Source organism: Thamnophis elegans, chromosome 13 (genome assembly GCF_009769535.1).
Source record: "Thamnophis elegans isolate rThaEle1 chromosome 13, rThaEle1.pri, whole genome shotgun sequence".
In the NCBI taxonomy this organism is placed as follows: domain Eukaryota; kingdom Metazoa; phylum Chordata; class Lepidosauria; order Squamata; family Colubridae; genus Thamnophis; species Thamnophis elegans.
Window position 1 is genome coordinate 17076217 of NC_045553.1, and position 22033 is coordinate 17098249.

At 43.3% G+C, this 22033-nt stretch overlaps 2 protein-coding genes across 12 annotated transcripts in view; one reads left to right on the forward strand and one right to left on the reverse strand.

The window, feature by feature from the left end:
• The window catches only part of EIF4ENIF1 (eukaryotic translation initiation factor 4E nuclear import factor 1), a 28338-nt gene extending 16262 nt beyond the window's left edge, over positions 1 to 12076 (reverse strand). For 2 of the 4 annotated variants that reach the window (XM_032229037.1, XM_032229034.1), the window contains exons 1-7: positions 11635 to 11725; positions 10339 to 10444; positions 7451 to 7524; positions 4937 to 5064; positions 4344 to 4630; positions 3487 to 3688; positions 2399 to 2574 (exon numbers count right to left, since the gene is read on the reverse strand). In XM_032229037.1, coding sequence (XP_032084928.1) covers positions 2399 to 2574; positions 3487 to 3688; positions 4344 to 4630; positions 4937 to 5064; positions 7451 to 7524; positions 10339 to 10437 — 966 coding nt within the window. In that variant the 5' untranslated portion in view covers positions 10438 to 10444; positions 11635 to 11725. Of the gene's footprint in view, positions 1 to 2398; positions 2575 to 3486; positions 3689 to 4343; positions 4631 to 4936; positions 5065 to 7450; positions 7525 to 10338; positions 10445 to 11634; positions 11726 to 11812 lie in introns of those variants that run through there. The other 2 variants (XM_032229035.1, XM_032229036.1) reach the window with 2 other exon arrangements.
• SFI1 (SFI1 centrin binding protein) overlaps positions 11725 to 22033 on the forward strand; it is a 42344-nt gene continuing 32035 nt past the window's right edge. For 2 of the 8 annotated variants that reach the window (XR_004256364.1, XM_032229033.1), the window contains exons 1-4: positions 12418 to 12824; positions 14578 to 14742; positions 20197 to 20268; positions 21640 to 21750. Coding sequence is in view for 7 of the 8 variants with exons in the window: in XM_032229033.1 (XP_032084924.1) it covers positions 12802 to 12824; positions 14578 to 14742; positions 20197 to 20268; positions 21640 to 21750 (371 nt within the window). In the remaining variant the exon portion in view is untranslated. Of the gene's footprint in view, positions 11792 to 12417; positions 12825 to 14577; positions 14743 to 20196; positions 20269 to 21639; positions 21751 to 22033 lie in introns of those variants that run through there. The other 6 variants (XM_032229031.1, XM_032229032.1, XM_032229027.1 and 3 more) reach the window with 5 other exon arrangements.

Sequence of the window (22033 nt, forward strand, 5' to 3'; positions counted from 1 at the left end):
TTTAAAAGCAATTAGGCCAAGACAAGAGAGCCCGGATAGGAAACTTATTTAAACTGGATACTGATGATCAATTGGTTCCAGTTAAGGAGAATCCATTCTGTCTAAAGGCTCCTTGTGGTAATTTCCTTCCTGGAAACTAATTATATTGTACTTTTCTCTCCCTCCTTTTTTTTCTTTTAAATTCAAAGCTGCACTGATTAATCAACGAGGAGCATTTTGGTCACATCAAGTTAACAGCTTGGCTCATGTATCAAGATTGAGGCCATTTATTGTCATGGTCTTAATCCCAATTCACTGACGATATCACACCAAATCAGAGTTAATAAACCACAATGGTTGAGTTCATACAGAAAGAAAACTAAATCACATTATGGTTTAGTGTAATACATGAAAGAATCTGAAGCTCTTCCACCAAAAACAAAACTAAGAAGATTCTTTTTTTATTATATTCGTGTCAATTCTAATCCAGATTCATATTCCTGGTCCTAGACAGATGGCTGTCAACTTCGGTTTCCACAGCACGTTATCACAAATCAGCTCCCTCTAGATTTGCAACTAAGAAAATGTTTCATTTAAAGTGCTTTGTAACTTCATTGAAACATACTTTTGGTATCTTGCAGGATTAATTGAGGCTGGTGGGGTAAACCTTCTCCTTGCTTAGCGACTGCAATCAGTTGCTTAAATCTTAAGTGAAATGGTTCCTAAGCGAACACTCGTTCTGGCTGTCTCATTCAGACAAAGTTTTCCCTTACAATGTCCTATACCTCATCATTTTTTTTTCTTTTATTTATTTTTTGCTCCCTCATTGGGGGGTGGGGGAGAGAAAGGGGAGAGATTGCTTAGGCATCTCATCCTCAGCTGCTTGCCCTTCCCTGAAAAGTGCAGACCACAAATTAACAAGCTCAGTTGTGACCATAATTAGATTGGAATTTTCACAATTGCTACCTGAAACTCACAAGACCTTAATCAGTTTCACACTAAAGGTTTCTATTGTGAAGCACACAAAATTTGGTCGCTGAAAAATCATTTTTTAAAAAAAATTACTGACCTATTTGTAAATAGTTGCTAAATAAGTTAGCCACTAAGTGAGGAGAGGTTGAGGGACAAACTAGGTTTCTTAAAGGCAGTGGTGGCCACAGCACTGCAGTCAGCGTGGAAACAGAAAGAGAAGTAGCCTCTGGGAGCAGGAAGCAACTTCACCAGGCTGTGTGAAATTGGCTTTTTGTAAAGGGTCCACCATGCTAATATCTGTACCTCACCATTCCTCACCCCATTACCCTTACCAACCAGGCCAAGAGAGCAGCCCTGTTCTGGTGGGAGAAGCCAATTATCATTTTGGAGGAAAGGAATTTAGTACAAATGATCACAAAGGAATTTACCATCTGTAATTTTTGCCCTGTAAGAACTAATGGTGATCTATCCTATAAAAATAGTTTCTGGGTAAAAGCTGAGATTTGCATTAAGTTCAGTCCTTGTGAGAGAGAAAAAAGCCTGTAAGTACAACATCTCGTAGCAGTTTCCTTCTTCTATTAGACAAGATTCCCTTTGATGTCTCTCCACTTATAGAGAAAGCTAATCAAATGTCTGACGTGCGGATTAAAAGCATGCACAAATGGAAAATCTCTCTATGTGAGACCCTGGGAATTTCCTGTGAATTTTACCAAGTGGGATCTACAATGAAGAATTGAAGACATATTTGTGCAGGGACTCAGCCAGGCAGTGCCTCCAAGCAGGGCTTTTTATTCCATTCCTCCTGCCACCTTCTCTTCTGCTTCCCAATTATTAACCTGCACTCTGAGTACTAAGCAGGGCACTGTAAGGTTAGCACTATACCTAATTAGGTTTCTCCTGAAAATCTCAGCACGCTCTTGTTTCTAGGAGCCCTGATTGTTGTTATAATTATATAACTAAAACCAATTATGCAACCAATATATTTGGTTATAACTGCTAGTCAGATACTAATACTATGTGGAGTCGCTTCCTTCCATAGCCTTTCAAGGGAACACCACTGTTTGGAAGGATTTGTGGAATTCCAACCACTAAGAATAGAAGTGAAGTTTAGTAAAACTCTTCTGTAGAACTTCAGTGGATGTTGATAGAAAAAATCAGAGCAAAACATGTTATTGAAATGGTTTAAATTTACAGTGTTTATATCTGTGCAACCATGACCAAAATGAGGAGGCCAAGAAAGGAAGTGAATTGCCCCAATATCTAGAGAGGAAATGCCACTGATCCACCCAAACGTTCTGGAGTGTTTAAACTCCCTATTCCATTGATCAATCTTACCCAAATCTTCTACACAGCCAAAGGAACAAGCTAAGTTACTTTCATTCATCAGAGATGGAGCATCTGGCTTTAAGATGTTCCCTACTACAATGGATGCTGTTTTAATACTCACTGAGGCCAAGCCTGGAACGCTCTTATCCAAGTTGAAGAACTCATTGAAATCAAACTCTCCTGGGGCTGACTCTGGCAGGACCATTTCCTTGGGGACTTCCTGGTCAGCTGCAGTCTCCTGGCCACGAGTCGTACGCAGTTCTTCCTCCTCAGTTACTCCACCATTGCATTCTATTCCTTGGAAAGTAAACTCCAAATCAGCCTGGCCACAAAGATTTTCCAGATCATCTCAAATCAAATATTTGATACTAAATGGCTTATCTGGCTTTGGCAGCTACAGTTCAGTTCATTAAAAGCTTCTCTCAATTACATATAATTGTTGAGGTAAATGTTAGAGCCGCTCTGCTGAACATTCAGGGGGGAAACCAGAAAGGTACCAATTAAAGGCCCTGTCCTAATTTTGGTGGTCTCAAATATTTGTGACTCCATATTTCAAAAACTTTTTTATATGTGCTTAGCCTCAAGAGGTCTCAGGGCTTCCTTCAAAAACTTTTTTGTAGGAACTCCTGAGACCTCTTGAGGCTAAGCACATTCAGCCATTGGTTCATGAGCACTGAGTTCCTAGAAAGAGCCAACTAAGGAGAATGTACTTCAACAGATAAAAAATACAAAGTAAGCAAAGACCTTGCTTGGGAAAATTCACACCTATAGCCATTCCCCACCCCCACCCCAGGATCAAATTAAGATGTTGTGATATTTTTCTTCCACTCATTTCTTTCTGATGAAGATCAATATAGTCACTATTATGAATTCATCTGTATGTGTACACTTATTATTTGGCTTACTATTGTGTTACTACCCTGGTGATCTAAAGTACCCAAACCTGTTCATTAGTTTGCCCTTTGCATTAAAACTTACTTATTCTGGACCTCATTCTAGAGTGCAAGAAAAGTACACATGATAAGTAAAAGCAGAAAGTTGATTTTACAATAGAAGCATTTCAGTCTAATTTTACTGACTAACAGTAAACTAACATCTTGGAAATAAAATGACCAAAGAGAAACAAACGCAAATGAGAGTTTGGTTTAGCTTATATGGAGCCCTTCTGCCTGTGATCCAGAGGGGGGAGGGGCTTTCAGCATCAAGTACCTTCTTTTAAAGAGGCTGTGCGGCGCCTGGTTCGCTTCCGCCCTTTGTGTTCCTCTTCCAGGATTTTATCATCAAACCCTGTCAGCTCAATGGTTTCTGACTGACTTGTGGGGCCAGCCGAGAACCACTCGGGCTCTTCCTCGGTGTAGGAGTCATTCCTTCGACGTTCCCCAAAGAGACGCTTGCTGTCCCCATAGTCCCTCTGAGGGCACAGAAAAGGAAATCGAGTCACAAGAAATATCAGGTTTTCACCATTACTACATTCTTATCCAGTCTTTGGCTCGGTGCTGAGCAAGAAAGAAATTAACAGAAAAAATTGAGAGGTGAGAATGTTCTCTTAAAGAGGCCAAGGCTACAACTAATTTTCCTTTTTCACATTTTGAATAGGTTTCCTTTTCATAACCAACAGACTTGCTCTGACAACCGAACAGAGAAAGGTGGGACTCTCTGACTGCTGGTTTGAATGGTACATCTCCATCCTGGTCTCAGGCCATCAAAGATCCTGTGAGGTTCACAAGGATAGAAAAGTGCAAAGTTTATCCCCCTCATAGGTTTTTAAGAAAAAAATGACTTATTCCTATGCTTAAAGGCAAGTTCACCAATGCTTAACCCGGTTTGGGGCACTGTCTGTTTCCAACCAGAAAACAGGAATTGTAGTATTCTACCAAGTTCAACAATTTGATGCATCCCAAGGCTTGTGTCTGAAAAAACACTAGCATTATCTTAGCAGAAGTTCAGGCTACAAATATTTCCACCATTTGATGATGTACAAGGAATCTACAATCCCTGCATTAAAAAAAGCCTAAATGTAAATCCAAATCCAAGCCAATTCCTACTTCCTCCACTTTTGCACTAACCCTGAAACGCTTGTCTTTGTATTCCCTGTCACGGTCTCTCTCTCTCACATCTCTCGAGTCCTTTTCACCGCTTCGGTGGTCTTTGTCAAAGTTTCGTGCAGAAATTATTCTTCCACTCCCAATTCTGCGCCCCCCAATGACACGGACACAGTCGTTCTCTTTCTCCAGGGGACTTCCGGATCGACGTGTACCAGCTGCTGCGGTAACATGACAGCCCCCTCCAAAACTTCGCCTCTGAGGACTCAGCACTATATCTAATTCATCTTCTTTTACCCGTTCTCTGGGATCTGCAGATTTGAAAGAGATTTTAGTCACAGCCAAGGCGGACGTACGTAATAAATACAAGAAAAAAGAGGAATCATTCCTACTTGTTAAGCGATTCAGTTGCATGCAAATAATGTCTTCTGTTTGCAAAACAGTAGATCCCCATTAAAAATATCCAAAATGAACACCACCCACTATCAACAAAAACAAGACCTGCTCTGGTTTAGTGCTAATCCAGTCTACTAATTGAGAACAGAATCCAAAATAGCACTTCATGGCACTGAAGATTTATTGTTCAGTCTGCAACACATAATGAATATAATACTCACCCGGTATTCTCCGTATCAGGGCAGGCCGATCTGAGTCTAATTCCTTCTTTAGACTTTCCACCGGCGAAGTCCTTCCAGAATTTGGGTACAATGATGCATGCCATTTTTCAGGGTCCCATACCCCATCACTGCAATGTTGCAAAAGCAGAATCACATTACATTTCACCTGGTATTTGGTAATCAGTGACAGACAAATGTGAAGCCAAGTCGTGTTGCCAAAAACTCCATCAAAGCTATATAATCAATACCATTCAGTGTCAAAGAAGCTACTCTTTCCAACCCAAAACCAAACACAAGGGCAGCATATGTGATGGACGATATATAAAATTAAATAAATAAAACCCAGTGATAAACATGAATCTGTCAAAATTTCCTCAATGAATTCCTGCAGGTACATAGATAATCAAACACCGGTTTTAAAACAGAACATTCAAAATGGATTCAGAAAGAACCCCGCTTCTTGAAAACAAGAAGACTTAATTGATGACAAGGGAGAAGAAGCAAGTCTATTGGGAGAAATGCTGGAAGTCTGCATTTTAACGGAAATTAAAACTGAATGAGTTGTACATGAACAAGTACATTGGATTTTTTTTTAAAAAAACCTGAATTAATCTCAGGCTAACAATAACAGATTCAATAGCAGGAAAACCTAATTAGAAAAGAAAATGGATTCAAAGAAGAGGTACTGAAAGCATGTCATAAACAAACAAACAAATAAACACAAGAAGTAGAAAGAGTCATGAAGGATAAACTCAGACTAGTTAAGAATGCTGAGAATGTTTGAAATGAAATAATAAAAAAGTGTACCAGTTTCTCAACAAAAATAGCAAAATAGTAACAAAAGTAACAAAAAAGATTTAGTACTGAACTTTATTAGGCCTTTACTTCTCCAACATTTATTCATTTAAATTTACGCAGCCACCCATCTTGCACTCCCAAAGCAGGGCTCTCCAAACTTGGCAACTTTAAGACTTGTGGACTTTAACTCCCAGAATTCAGCATGGCTGGCTGAGAAATTTTGGGAGTTGAACTCCACAAGTCTTAAAGTTGCTAAATTTGGAGAGCCCTGTTCATGACTCTGGATGGGGAACAGCAGTTAAAAATATAAAATAACAGCAGTATCACAATGAAAACAAATTGGAAGCCAAGGTAAAACCATCCCAACCATTAACATAATCATTCCACAGGTTCTGCCGCATATTCTAACCACCATCCCTGTAGGCATAACCAGGTCTTCAAAGACATGCAAAAGGCCAAGGACTATGTAATCTCTGAAGGGGATTATATTCACAAACAATGGGTACCACACAGAGGTGGGCATCATATACTGTAATTCTTCTTTGGTTCTTTTGCCCAGAACCAAAAAGGTAAGCATGTGCATGCATGCGGCAATGAAAAAATGGTGATTATATAGGACGGGATAGCGCCAGGGCAGGTGGGCAGGCCCAGCCACTGGTCGGAACTACCGGTTCACCTGACCCAGCAGCAGCCCACCTCTGGTACCACAACAGGAATGGCTCTCTTCCTGGGTTCCATCAGATCACACTTTTTAATAGATGGGACCCATAACATGCCTCTTCTGCTGGATCTGATGGGATGAATAGACACCATTGGGGAGAAGCGGGTCCTCAAATAATCCGAATAATCAGAATTTCATCAAAAAATGTGAAGAACTGAAGAGCATAGAAATAGGAAATGTCTAATTACTCTAAATGAGTTTAAATTGGATGTTATGATCTGCTAAATAATAACTGCTAGGTTAGTCCTCCAAAAGTATTTTGACAGGTTTATAGATACCATTGCATTAAATCTCTGACATTCAAAGCAATCTTAATAAAAATCACACTGGTACTCTATTTTTACTGCTTAATATTTAGCCAAAATGTGCAGGACTCCTAAAATGATCTGCTTTGTGATGAGATGATCACTATGGATGAGAAACTGTTTCCTCTACTGAGGATATGATGACATCATACACCTGAAGCTTCTGCTTCTTTTGCTTCTGTGAGTGACAGGCACCACAATAGCACTCCTATCTGGCAGACCCCCTTGGCAACCACCACAGGCTCTCCAATGACAAACATGCAAAATTAGGATCTCTTGCTATTGCAACCTAAGGATAAATACTGAATTTGAACTATTTCATTAGTTTATAATTTGCAGTGAATTAGGCAAACAATGCTAATCAAGTTGGAGATCCTTAGAATAGAAAAATGTTTTGCCCATTATCCTTATCAGTTTAATGGTCCTTACATATACTTTGTGTTACAGACTTGCCTATTAGTTATTATCTTTATACTGTTTCACCTTTTACTAACAGTCAATAAAATGTCACAAGAAAAATGAACAAGTTGCATTTGCTATTATTCCTAAATGAAAAGTACAGACTTCTAGGCAGCTGAACTAAAGTCAAAATTTACTGATATATAAAATATAGTATGCAATGCATGCAATTCTAGTTAGTAAACATGCCAACATCCAAACTGACCCATATTGTAGGCTTAACAGAAGTACCTGTCGTATTTTTCAGAGAGACATGACGGCCTTTGTTTAGACTGGGGGTGTTCTTTAATGTCCAGGAGTTCTTCCTGAAAAAGGAAAAAAACAGGAATGCAAGAGTGTATTTACAGCACCTATTCAGAGCCTCTAACTCTTGAAATTAAGACAATTTCATGGATCATCCAAAGCATTGTTTCTCAAAGATATGATAACCTTTATTGCAGGGACGTGCACTCACTAAGGCAGGGGAGGCGGGGCCTCACCAGTCTCCTCAGGAAAAGGAAGGAATTTTAAAGATTTTTTCTAAAATAATTAAGGCCAAGCTAGTTGCTACCAGACTTCAACTCACAGTGATTTGGAGTGTACATAGTGTTTAAGTATAGGAGGAGGCCAGAGAACTCAGGGCCTCCTTTGCATAAGGATTTTTTTACCTTTTAAGGGTTAACCAAGGGTTAAAAAGCAAAAAATTAGTATGCAAATGAGGCCCATAGTTCTCGGGCCTCGTCCTGCAGAGGGCACCAGGACACGTGGTGGCTCTAGGAGCCACTATCCTAGCCTGCCTGGCCCTGGAGCCTAGCTAGACTGAATCTGGAATTTTGGCGTAGCTGGAAGGTATGTTGGTCAGAGGGAGGGGGCAGGGGGGAGGAATTCAATTTATTTGTAATTTAAGTAATTGTCATTTGTTTTTATTGTCTCTGTGTGTGTATGTGTGTGTGTTTCTTTCTTAACTTCACTCAAACAAACTCTCAATTTGAGAGAGAGTTTGCTTGAGAAGAAAGGGAAGGAGCAGAAGCAGGGAGGGGAGCCTTGTTTGTTTGAGAAGAGAGGGGCAGCCCTCTCCCCCCCATCCTGCTCCCCTCTTCCTTTCCTCCTCCTCCTCTCCCCTTTCTTCGCTGGCTGCCACCTCGCCCCCCTATGCCTCCTCCGTCCCCCCCGCTGTGTCCGCCAGGCGTCTCACGTTTATGGTGGGCATAAACGTGAGACGCCTGGCGGACACAGACTTGGGGAAGGAGGAGGTGGGGGACGAGGAGGAACCGCGGAGGTGAAAGGCGAAGAGGGGTGGGTGGGGTGTTTGCAGCCCTGGTTCCGTCTCCCAGCAGCCCCAGGAGGAAACAGCACAGAGGGGTGGGGGGGTGTTCCAAGAGGCCCCCTCCCCTTTTGGCACTCCGCAAAGCCTGCCGGAGCTCTGGGAGAAAGCAGCGGGAGCGGAATGCTGTCCTCTATTGCCGGAAAGTCCAGGGAGGGAAGCGGGGCTCGTGGAGACTCGCTCGCAGCCGGCTTCTCTGGAGCGGAGGGGGGGGGGGCGATAGAAGCGGAGTGGATCCTCTTGCCGCTGCAGGCCTGGCTGCAAGAGGATCCGCTCCGCTTCTATCGCCCCCCCCCCCCCCGCTCCAGAGAAGCCGGCTGCGAGCGAGTCTCCACGAGCCCCGCTTCCCTCCCCGGACTTTCCGGCAATAGAGGACAGCATTCCACTCCTGCCGCTTTCTCCCAGAGCTCCGGCAGGTTTTGCGGAGTGCCAAAAGGGGAGGGGGCCTCTTGGAACACCCCCCCACCCCTCTTTGCTGTTTCCTCCTGGGGCTGCTGGGAGACGGAACCAGGGCTGCAAACACCCCACCCCTCTTCGCCTTTCGCCTCCGTGGCTCTCACTCCAGCCTGCTGCGATGGGGGTGCGCTTGCTTTCTTTTTGCCTCACCAGCCAGAAGCTTCACCGCACGTCACTGCTTTATTGTCACTTTTTTCCGTGAATACGGAACCCTGGCACACATTAAAAATGAAATTCTGATTTCTACTCTCTGTATCATCTATCTAATCTATCCATATATTCTCTCTGCATATACTCTATACATACATATATATACATACACGTGTGTATATAAGTGTGTGTGTGTGTGTGTGTGTATGTATGTATATATCAGCACAAATACAACAAATGTAACAAAAAGGCAACAGTAAAAATATTGGGTTTCTGCCTGGATGGTCTCTTGTGCCGAGCCGAAGGACAGAGAATGGAAGTAGTGATCTTCCTCCCATATTTGGGCATACCGGGGGTTGTAAAATCTAATAGATACCTTTCACGGTGGCTTGGCTGATAACGGATAAGAGCCTGTGGCCTAATGGCTAAGATGTCTGCCTAATATGTAATATAGCCCAGGTACAAATCCCAGTAAGGGTATGGCTAGCTGATGAGAGCTAAATAGCTTGAAGTAGATCTATACTAGTCTCCCTTTATTTATTTATCAGCACAAATAAAAAAACACAAATATAACAAAGGCAACAGTAAAAAATATTGGGTTTCTGTCGTGATGGACTCTTGTGACGAGCCGATTGACAGATGATGGAAGCAGTTAGCTAAATCTATACATTTTAAAATTGCAGAGGTTGGGAAATGCTGGTTTAAAAAAACATAGCAACCAAAGAGTAAAGTATCCAGATTTGTGACATTGTCATAGTGTAAATAGTACTTTTACAGATTAGCCAGCATTGCACATAGTTCCATGTCAAAATTTGTCATGTAATTTTGTACCATACAACATATATGTATCCGAACAATTATACATTTACTCTAAACATTTGGAAATAAGTAGCATAATTTACATTGATAACAATAAAATAGTTGGTTTTGTTCACTATTCAAAACATTTAGTAAAATAATTACAAGAGTGCTTTGCAACTATAAGCCAATTCATATATTTACATCTTACACTCCTGTGGTTTACAGGGCATCAATTTAAGTAGCATTTCAGTAATGCCTTATTATAGGAAATGGATATGAAAATCAAATTCCAAACAAGAAAAGCAGTTTCCAAATTTAATCCTATACTTGCAGAAACAGCCTTGTTTTAAAGAACGGGTGAGGCACTTTGATGTCTATTTAGCAACACTTTAAAGCTCTAGCTGCTTACTTTTGTGTATCGATGAGGGAACTTCATTGTACTGATTACGTTCATATTAAGCAATGCATCTCCATTCACAGTTTCTGCCAATCCACCTCGTTTATCCATAGTGGAACTATGAGGGGGGGAAAGAACAGATACAAAAACCACATCTTGCAGCTTGTCTGAAAAAAACAGTGCAACAAAGTTTCACTCCAAGTATCACAGTGTGCCCAAGTTGAAAGGCTCTTTAGTGCAGGGCAGGAAACCTCCCTGGGTGGCCACCAACTTCCCCAGCTGAGCATCTGCAGATTGTTTTACTGCTGCTCTTAATGGTCAGAAAATTCCTGCTCCAAGTCTCCTTTCATTTCGGCCTACTGCTCTCCTGCCCTCGGCTCAACCCTCCTGCACGCCAGCCTTTCCACAGCCTCTTCGTCTGCAACCTCAAGACCCACCCAGTCCTCCTCCTGGGCCTGCTTGCTTCAGAGGAGAGCAGCCAGAATGAGACCCAGGCAACCTCTCCAAATCCTTCTTCAAGTGTAAAGCTTCACACACTCCAGATCAAACAAGACAGCTAATAAGGTTGCCCAGATGCCTTTTGCCCTGTTGGCCAAGGCGGCCCACTAATATGCCTCTGTCCAGTTGCCAAGCCAAGCCCCTCCAGACTCCTCCTGATTTCGTGTGAGCCCCCTAATGCAGCCCCCCTTCAACTGAACCTCCGGCTGAGGATTGAAGCCCAACGGCCTTTTCTCACTTTGACCTGCGATCCTGCTCCGAAAGACCGAAAGTGAAGACTGCAAATGACCCCCGCCTAGCAAGGCCCGGATGGGCGTTTAGCGGCAGAGAGAGAGAGAGAAACTCTGGATGAAAACTCGGAGGTTTTCAAACGGCTTGGCTGCTCAGGCAGGACGGCCGACGGGCAGCCTCCCACCCAGCCCCCTTGGATGTTCGGAGGCAGCGCCCAACGGCCCCCCAGTGGCTTCCAGAGGGCTGAGCCTCCCGCCCCGGCCTCGGACCGGCCCGCCACCCGCAGCCGTTTTGCGTAGGGCAGGCAAGGCACCGGGGCGGAACTTGCACGGACCCCCCCGGCAGCGCCGAGGCCGGGACTCCTGCGGGGGCGGCAGGAGCGGTAGCGACGCCTGGACCCGGAGCGACACGCGGAGGGGCTGGAATGAAGCCGCTTCTTCGTCGGGGGCCGCGTGGCAGAGACCCCCACCCGGCAAGAGACGCCGCAGCGGAGACAGCCGCGGAGGCGCCCGGCCTGACAGTCCGCGGGGGCTTCGGGGGCGCACGGCCAGGCTCAACTCGCGGCGGCGGGCGGCCTACCTGGCAGGGGCGTTGTGAAGTTATCACCGCGCGCCGGAAAACCGCGCGGGCAGGCGAGACGAGACTGCGGGGCTAGGGCCCGCACGACGGGAGGGGTTTTCCTGCGCTGTCGAGCAAGGCCTAGGCCGTCCCGGAAGACGGAGCGCCGCACCGGCAGGTGACTCAGCGGGTGCCTCACCTGGGCCCGGCCGCCTAGCGCCCCCCGCTGCCGCCGGGCACCCTTCACGCGCTCGGGGGGGGGGGCGTCTCCGTTCGCCGGCCTTCTCCCCCTCAGGCCCAGGCACCGCACCGGCCGCCGCTGCTTCTTTCGCCGCCGCCGCACTCGCCCCTGCCTGGCCGCTTTGGACTCGACCCGCCGCTCCGTCCGTCTGTCCGTCCCTCGGTGCGCGGCTCCCGCTCCGCGTCTCCTCAGCCACTGTAACCGGGGCCTCCGTTACCCACCCCTCCCCCTTTATAGCTACGGCGCATGCGCCAGGCACGCGCCCCTTCCTCTCCCTCTCCGCCTCCCGCCGCGCGCGCGCAAACGGCGCCCTTTTTCCGATGGCCTTGCTCGAGAGTTGCCCCTGGCGCTCGCCTGACGGGAAAACGCGGCTTTCCCGCGAATGTAGGCTCAGAATGAGGAGCGCAACCCCGAGAAGCAGTCTTTGGCAACTGCGTCGGCGTTGGGGCGTACGTAACGGGCGGCGGGTGGGTGCCGTGTCGGGTCGGCGCGGGAAGGGTCCTTCAGGCGATCTAGAAGAAAGCCCGCTGAGGACACCCCCCGAGGAGGCGGGGCCACGCGCGAACGGACGGCGGCCGTGTTGGGACCGCGCTCATCCGGCGCGAAGACGTCCGCGGAGGCTTCCAGCGGGTCCGCACAGCCTTTCTTCCGCGCATCCAGGCGGGCCGGCTGCGGACGCTCGGGCGACGGTGTGCCGCTTTAGCCGCTGGGCTTCTTCGGGCTGGAGGGGCGAGAGGGGCTTGGCCGACGCGGTTCCTCGGGCATCTTGGCGGGGGCGCGGAGAGACGCTCCCTGGAGGCACTCTGCGTATGCCCAGAGAGCTCTCGTCGCTCCAAACCGGGTCCTAAACGGTCCTTTGAATGTGCGAACTCGGGACTAACTGATCTCCTCTTTTCCCCTGCGACCCGCCAGAAAACGGGGCTCTGCCTGGACGGAAAGGGCGCCTGATGGAGAGGCAGGGCCGGGGCAGGTGAGGAGGGCCTACTGCGTTCCCCTGTGTGGCGGGAAGAGGGAGGCCTTTTGCGGGGCAACGGAGGGACGTCTGCTAGGGGGGTGGTGTCAATGCTTGGGAAGGTACAATTTATAAGGACTCTGTGAACGGCAAATAAAGCCTGGCGGGTGGGAAAGAGCAGCAGGGTCCTGCATTACCTTCAGATTTCACCACACCGGCCGGTCCTTGCTTACCGACCGCTCATTCTGTGACCCTCCAAAATTAAGCACTCAGATGAAAACGAGACTTACAGAGGGTGGTTGAAGTGGCGGCATTGCAGCGCTCCCTCCTGGTGGTCTGGAGAAGGAGGCAGGAAGTCGCTCGGATGTTGCCTTCATTATTAGGAACACCCCCCCAAAAAAAATCGTTAGCAGGATGCAGTCACATGATGTTTCATTTTATGACCACATGGTTTAATGTCCAAATTACAGTTGGTAAGTGAGCACCACCTGTTGTGATTTCATTGAAAGGAAGGCTTCTCCGTATTTTGTCTGCCAAGCCCCCCCCCCCTTTAACTGACTGTTGAATGTGGTTTTTGCAGAATTGTAGAGAATGCATTGTGTCTATGTAATAATTGTTTTTCTATTGACTAAGGGGTGAGCCTTTGGTTTCACTCTCATGCTGGCTCAGGAATTCTGGAAGTTGAAGTCCACAGGTCATTAGGGGCCCATAGTTGTCCACCCTGCTTTAGAAATATTATCTCAATTTGCATATTTTACTAAGCTATTGTATGGTTTGCTTGGTTTTGATTTAACCTATTTAGGGAACCCAATTATTGCTTCCTATCTGCCTTGGACTGCAAATGCACTTTTTAATATCAAGTGAGCCATTACTTCTAAACTGCAAGTAGTCCTTGCTTTACAACTGGTCATTTATGACAGGCCTACTTTGGGGCTAGTTATGACCCAAATTTGAAATTCTGACCCTCCCCATAATCACGTCACCAGACTTCATGTGCTTGGCAACATGGCCTTATTTAACCCATTTGCAGTATCCTCTGGTCACATGACTGTACTTTATGATGGTTTTGCCAAAACCTGACACTTCTAGTGTTTGGCAGAACCATACCCATAGTAAACCAGGTTTGTTTCATGTTCATAGCATTTGCTAATGACCTCAGCAAAAGAGGTCATGAAACAGGCCGGTCACTTGATTGACCTGTTTTATGACTGTCATAACTCTGACCATGATGAATAGGCCTCCATTGCAGTTATAAGTCGAGGAATTCCTTCAGTGTCTATCTTAGCATTAAATTATGTGGAGCCTGAATTTCAGGCAGGTTGTTTTAAAGAAGCTGACTTGTCTGCAAATTCTGTCAACAATAGAACTGGAAAAATTGAGCTATTGTAGCAGAAAAGGTGCTGCAAAGAAATAACAGAGATGGAAGGGATTTTGGAGGTCTTCTAGTCCAACCCCTTGCTCAGGCAGAAAACCCTATACCATTTCAGACAAAAGCTTGTCCAATCTCTTCTTAAAAACTTCCAGTGATGGAGCACCCATAATTTCTGGAGGCAGGTCATTCCACTGATTAATTGTTCTGTCGGGAAATTTCTCCTTAGTTCTAGGTTGCTTCTCTCCTTGATTACTTTTCATCCATTGCTTCCTGCCTACCTTCAGATGCAGGATTTTTGATGATATGACTCATTTCTGAAATAATTGGTGTTTCTGTATCTATATAAAATAGTGTTAAATTATATTTCTAATGATAACAATTATGGTTTTTGTTTTAAAGTTCCAAGTTTCAAAAGGCACAGAAACCACATAAAGAATGTGTGGGCCGTCAGCCAATACCATCTCACCCGAACAGAAATTCAGGGCAAAGTGGGAATTGTCGGATCTTATATCGTGTGATGTATACCTGGAACCGAGGTGGGAGGTTGAAAGAACTTCGTATTAGGTAAGAATGAAATTTGGGTTATGTGTATTTTCTGTTACTTTGAATGACCCATTAGAAATGGCAGGTGTATGTAAGAATTAGATCTTGAAATGTAACTTTTGAAATGTGTCTCCTGCTTTGTCCACCTAAGCATCTTTCAGTGATTTATGTTTGAAGCATAAATCACAGTAACTGGAATACATCGAAAGTTACGTCCCAATAATATAGGTTCAGAGAAAATATGACTTAGAAGGGATCTAAACCAGGGGTGTGCGACCTTGTTGACTTTAAGTCTTATGGACTTCAACTCCCAGAATTCCCCGGCTGGCCATGGGAGTTGAAGTCCACAAATCTTAAAGTTAACCAGGTTGGACACCCCTGATCTAAACCATCTTCTTGCTTATGAAGGCATTTCCCAGTAAGTGCCACAAATTGTTTTAGCCGAGGTGACTGCTATTTTCCATTTGACAGTTTCAAAAGAAGAGAGTGCTGTTTAAAAAGACCTTTAAGCATCTTTTTTTAAATTAGTTTTAATAGATTTTACAAATGTTTCCCCTTCCCTCCCTCCGCCCCAACCCTACCACCCCTCCAACCCTCTCTCCCCCCAACCTTCCAGAGCAAAATACAGGGTATAAACATTGAACAATCATACACTAACATAAGCTAACTAACTTTAGCATCCTACCTCCTCTTGTACTTTAACTCCCCTTTTATTAAGCTAACTTTAGATAAATTGTAACATTCCTTGTTCATTCATTCATAAGCTAATTGAAATTTCTTAGTCCGATATTTATTTTGAATATAGTCAATCCATCTTCTCCATTCCAGCTTGTATTTCTCATCAGAGTGGTCCTTCAAATATGCTGAGATTTTGGCCATCTCTGCTAAGTTTACTACTTTTAACGTCCATTCTTGAATAGTAGGCAATTCTTCCTTCTTCCAGTACTGTGCCACCAACAATCTTGCTGCCGTTGTTAAGTTCAAAATCAAATTAGTCTCTATAACTGTACAGTCTGTAATTATACCTAACAACTGGGGAGTGAACTTTATCCTCTTTTTAAGAATATTTTGAATAATCCACTATATTTTTATCCAAAATGCTTTAACTTTTTTATAAGTCCACCATATATGATAATACGTAGCGTCAGTACAATCACATCTCCAGCATTTAGATTGTAAATTCGGATACATACAAGCTAACTTTTTGGGATCTAAATGCCATCTATAAAACATCTTATAAAAATTCTCTCTCAAGTTTTGAGCTTGCATAAATTTTACCCAAATCTTTTTCCACGTTTCCATCATTATTGGTTCCTCAAAGTTTTGTGCCCATTTTATCATACAGTCTTTAACCAACTCTGTTTCCGAATCTGTTTCTATCAGTATATTATACAACCTTTTTATATGCATTTGACTCTGGTCCCTAATTAGTTTTACCAAATTATCCTCATTTTGCATGATACCAATTTTCTGGTCTTTTTTCCATCTAGCCTGTAGCTGTCCATACTGAAACCAGGTTTGAATTACCCTTTCCTCTCTTAGTACATTCAAAGGCTTTAACTGTGGTACACCTCTTTCTATGTTAAGAAGCTCTCTATATGTGATTAAATCCTGTTTTTGTTCTATACTTATATTCTCTATCGCGTGTCTGGGTACTGCCCACATGGGTATCTTATCATTTAATTTATATTGGTATTTTTTCCAGACACGCAGTAGAGCATTCCTTAAAATATGGCTTTTAAAAATCTTGTCCACCTTCTTATCATATATTAAATAAGCATGCCAACCATATACCAAATCATATCACTCAATATTCAATATTCTATCCTCTGTTAAGTTAATCCAATACTAATTGTTGATAAAACTACTGCTTCATAGTATAATTTTAAGTTGGGCATTTTCAAACCTCCTCTTTCACGTATGTCTTGCATTATTTTAAGTTTTATTCTCGGTTTCTTCCCTGCCCAAACAAAGTTATTAATACCTTTCTGCCATTCTTCCAAATTTGCATCTTTTTTGAGTATTGGTATCATTTGAAAAAGAAATAGAAACTTAGGCAAAACATTCATTTTTACTGCTGCTATCCTTCCCAGCAAAGACAATTGTAATTTTGCCCATTTGTTCATCTCTCTCTGTATTTTGTGCCATAATGGTTCATAATTATACATATAATTTCCCATTTGAGGTTGTAATATAAACTCCTAAATATTTAACCTTTTCTACTATCTTGCATCCCGTTACTCTTTCTAATTCTTCTTTTTGATTTGTAGTCATATTTTTAACTATTATCTTTGTTTTCCCTAGATTTATTTTAAACCCAGATACTTGACCATATTGATTAATTATGTTCTTTAAACCTATAGCTGATTTCCCCGGTTGGGTTAAAGTTACAACCAAGTCGTCCGCGAATGCTCGTACACTGTATTCATAATGCCTAATCTTAATTCCCTGTAGATCATCCGACCCACATATTCTATTCAGCAATAACTCCAAAGTTGAGATAAACAATAATGTTCCTTTTTTGATTTTAAAAGATTCTGTTAGACTACCATTAACTATAATTTGTGCTGTTTGTTTCTGGTATATTGCCTTGATAGATTGTGTGAAATACTCTCCAAACTGCATCTTTTGTATTATTTTCATTAGAAATTGCCAATTCACTCAATCAAATGCTTTCTCAGCATCCAAGAATATAAGCACTGTTGGGACTTGGTTATTCTTCCCCAAATACTCCAATATATTAACAATTTGTCTTACATTACTTTTCATTTGTCTCCCATGTATAAAACCAGATTGATCATTGTGAATCATTTGTTGTGACTGACATCAACCTATTTGCTAGTATTTTAGCAAAAATTTTATAATCTGTATTAAGTAGTGATATAGGCCTATAGCTTTTTGGCTGAGTGTGATCTTGATCTTCTTTCGGAATCAGGGAAATAAAGGCTGTTCTCCAAGATGGTGGTATCTTTCCTTCCAATTGAATTTTATTAAATAGTTCCTTAAGAGGTTCTACCATTTCTAATTGTAAATTTTTATAATAAACCGCTGTCAATCCATCTGTACCAGGAGCCTTCCCAACTTTTAACTGCTTAATTACCAGGAGAATTTCCTCCGTGGTTATCGGTTGATTCAGTCTTTCCTTTTGCTCATCTGTAACTATGGGGATCTTCTCTTTCTCCAAATATCTATCTATATCTAAACCTTGTATTTTATCACCAGCGTACAGTCTCGTATAAAATTCTAAAAAAAGCTTTTTTAATCATATCCTGTTGATAGACTTCTTTACCTTTATATTCTTCTATAGTACGAGATTTTTGTTTTTTCCTTAACATATATGCTAACCATCTGCCTGGTTTATTTGCATTGCAAAAAGTATTATGTTTAGCGTATAACAGATTAGTTGCTACTTGATCTGACATCAACAGGTTAAATTGCCCTTGCAGTAAAGTAATTGCTTCTTTTGTCTTCTTATCACCTGGGTTAGATATTAGCCACTGCTCTTTCTTTTTTGTCTCTTCTTCTAATTCCCTTCATTTTCCCCCCTGTCTGCGTCTATATAGGTTATTCAAGTTTATTAAAACACCTCTCATATATGCTTTATTTGCATCCCAAACCATTTCCATAGATGTTCCCTTATGCATGTTAAAAGCAATATATTCTTTCAATAGTTTTTTGCATCTTATGACATTTCCCTCATATCTAAATAGATTTTCATTTAACCTCCAAGACCTCCTAGGTCCCTCTCCATATTCCAGTTCCATCCAAACTGGGTTATGATCTGTTAAAGTTCTCGGGCATATCTTCGTCTTCTTCAACCTAGAAAGAAAGTCATTCGTAATTAATATAAAATCAATTCTAGAAAAGGATTGGTGCCTATCAGAAAAAAATGTAAAGTCCCGTTCTTTAACATTCCGTTCTTGCCAAATATCTCTCAGTTCTACATCATCCATCATGTCAAAGAAAGATTTAGGTAATCTTGCTTGTGTTTGAGTATTTTGCAAAAGTCCCTTCTTGTCTTTCATGGTGTCCAATACTCCGTTCCAATCACCCAATAATATACACGATCTATAGTCCCATTGTATTAATTTGGTATGGAGCAACTTGTAAAATTTTTCTTGTTGATTGGGAGCATATACTCCCGTTAAAAGTATTTTCTTTCCTTCTATTAATAGTTCAATTGCAATATATCTTCCTTGAGGATCTGCTTCAATTAATTCAGCCTTTAAATTTTTCCTTAAGTATATAACTATACCATTTTTCTTCTCCGGAGCAGATGCCACAAAATGTAGTCCCAATCTTGCATTCATCAAATATTTCTGGTCATTTGTTCTAATATGTGTTTCTTGCAGACAAATTACATCGTTTTTGAATTGTTTCAAATAGTGAAATATTATTTTCCTTTTTTGTGGTGAGTTTAAACCATTAACATTCCAGGTTAAAATTTTAATTGTCATCTTCAGCCCCCTGAAGCTTTTTAAGAGCCACCTGGAAATCCTGCTGAAATTTTCTCTTTGGTCTATCTCCCCCCACAGCTTCTGTATTTATGTTTGTAGTTTCTTGGATTGTTGTCTGAGCTTGTTACATCTTTAATTCTTGTTCTTTACGTTTGGTAGCCGCTCGGGTTTGTCTTTGTTCCATAATTCCTGCTGTCTCCTCAAGTAAATCCAGGGCTTGAGCAGCACCCGCTTGTACCTGGATATCTTCCTGTCTAGCCTCCCCTGCTTCTTTTCTTCCTCTGGATCCTGGAGATGGAGGGTGTCCAGCCTGATCCAGCGAATTAATTAGTGCAGCATCACTGGATCAGGTCACCGGATCAGTTACTATCAGGGGTTTCCAACTTTGGCAACTTTAAGACTTTTGGACTTCAACTCAAGCTTTGCTGGCTGAGGAACTCTGGGAGTTGAAGTCCACAAGTCTTAAAGTTGCCAAGGTTGGAGACCCCTGAATTATATTGTTCTGCACCTCAAGAAGCAAAAGGAGTTTTACAGACAAGTAAATCTGCACTCCCTTTTGCTGATTTTCTCCAAAGGATGCTTAAAGCCATCACAGAAGAAAGCTCCAGTGGCCATCTCATGGAGGTTTAGAATCTAAGGGCCCAGAGGAGTCTGATTCCATTCAATCCATTTTTATAAATGGGTGGGACTTTTTAAAAGATGGTTATTGGCTTCAGTGATCTGACAGGCTTGTTTGACCTCCTTGGGCATCTGGACAGGGAATGCCAAACTTTGAATGGTTTGAACAGGTGAAGAATCCATCACCTCTCAGCCGGTTTTCATAGAAACTCCATTTCCCAGCTCCACTTCGGCTCTTTCTTGTAGCTCCCATGACTCTGTTAGAGAAAATGGAATCTCTTAAAAAATAGGCTTGGCATGGAGAGCTAAGGGTTGCAGTTTATTTAGGAAAGACTGGGGCAAGGGTTTTTGGGGAAGGAAAGTCTGCCCAGCAGCATTGCTGTCTCCATTTGTTTCCTAGGCACCTGGCAAGGAAATTTTTTTACCTGTGGAAGAGGAAAGCATTTGGAAGAGTCCTGCCATCCAAGGCCAGGTAAGCTTTTCGCTCAAAGATGTTTGGATTTCTGCAGTGAGATACAAAAAATATGGTATCAATCATCAGTACTGGTTTATCTAAATGCTACTCAAACTCTCATTCCCATAACCTTTAGCTGGGTGAAATGGCAGCATGGGGCAAACCATTTTTGATCTGGGCTAACTTATAAAATGTGTCCAAAATTCAGGACCCGTGAATAGAAGTTGAGCAAACATAAAACATGATGTTAATCATGATGATAAAACAGTTTATGACATAATGCAGCACGTCATCCAACATTTCCTGTGCCGAGGTTTGCACTGTTCAGTTCAGACGGGGCTGCTTTCAATGCAGATCCATCTTTGAAGGCCTCCCATCTTCCCTAGGGATGGCAGGACATTAGAAGTCCTGTCATTGTTGACGGCTTTGAGAAATTTGGGAAGGAATATCTCTGAAAGGAAGACTAAATGGGGCACAAGTTTCTGGCCTTGAAGGCCTCAGTTGAAGTTTCTTTTCCTTCTGATGTTGGCTGTTGTGCCTTCAACATCTGCCGAATGTAATTTTAGGAAAAGCCTGGAAATATTTCCAGCTGATGAAAAAGAGATCTACTCTGGATCATGTAACTGAGAAGGAATCGGGGGGCGGGGGGCGGGGGGGGGAGAGAGACACTTAGAATTCAGCGTCTGCCAATAGTCTGAGATGCTGCCCAAATGTCCGTCCCCATCTCCCCCCCCCCCCGGTCTACGTGTGGGGGCTTCCTGGACTTTTTTTACCCTTCAGTTTCCTGGTCCCGCCCAGCCTGTTTTCAGATTTGGTCTTCTGCTGGTTTGTCCCCCACCAAATTTGGTCCAGTTTCGGGAGAGCTTTTCTGCTGAAGGACAGACCGGCAGAGCCCTGCGTCCTTCTAGGGATCTTTTCCCCAAACAGTCCAGCTCCCTGGAAGGGAGCCCTTTCCCTCTTGAGCACAAAAGATCCGGGGCAGTCTGTGGAAGAGAGTCCCAACCTTCGATCTCAGCTCTGGTGCTGCTTCTCTGCTCCCTCCCTCCAGCCAGCCCTGAAGCTCACATTTGCGTTTCTCTATTTCTGCCACTTTTGCTCCCGTAGGTGGACACAGGTTAGCTCTTGTGTTTGCCTTGGAGCAGAGGGCTGGAGATCCGGATGTGGAGGGCTTTGCCATGACCAGGGAGCTTCCTAGGCCAGCGGAATTAGGCTGCCCCCCAGAGCTCTCATAGGGCAAATGAGCTGATTGAGGGTCCGGGAGAGGATGTGAGCAGTTGTCTCAAATGGCTGATTAGCTCCAGATGTTCTTTGTGTGACTGCCTGCCCCGGAGCACACACTTATTTATCTCTATTGGTATTTGGTGTGTTTTTGTTGTCATATCTGTGTAGGGCTTATTTTGTTCAGAAAACGCTGCAGAAAACCTTTGGAGAGTGGAAGGAGGAATGGTGGGTTCTTTGCAGAGAATGGAAGCTTACCGTCAGAGCCGACTGCCATCACAGGTCTGTGCCAGAGGCCTTCTGATGCCACCCTGTTCTTTGGCCTAGGAACCAATTTGAGCCTGTTAGAAAATTGCTTTCATTTCCCAGGCTTATGTTGTCTTTCCTGCACCCTAGCAAAATAAAAAATAAAAATGGTTCGGTTCAGACATTGCACTAAACCATGTTTCATGCTAACCATAGTTTAGATCCTAAACTATTTTGAGTCTGGTAGACCAGCTTAAGAGTTGTTTGTTGATGTGTTTAGTTTCCATTTATTCAACATTTCTCTTCTGGGTAAAATAAA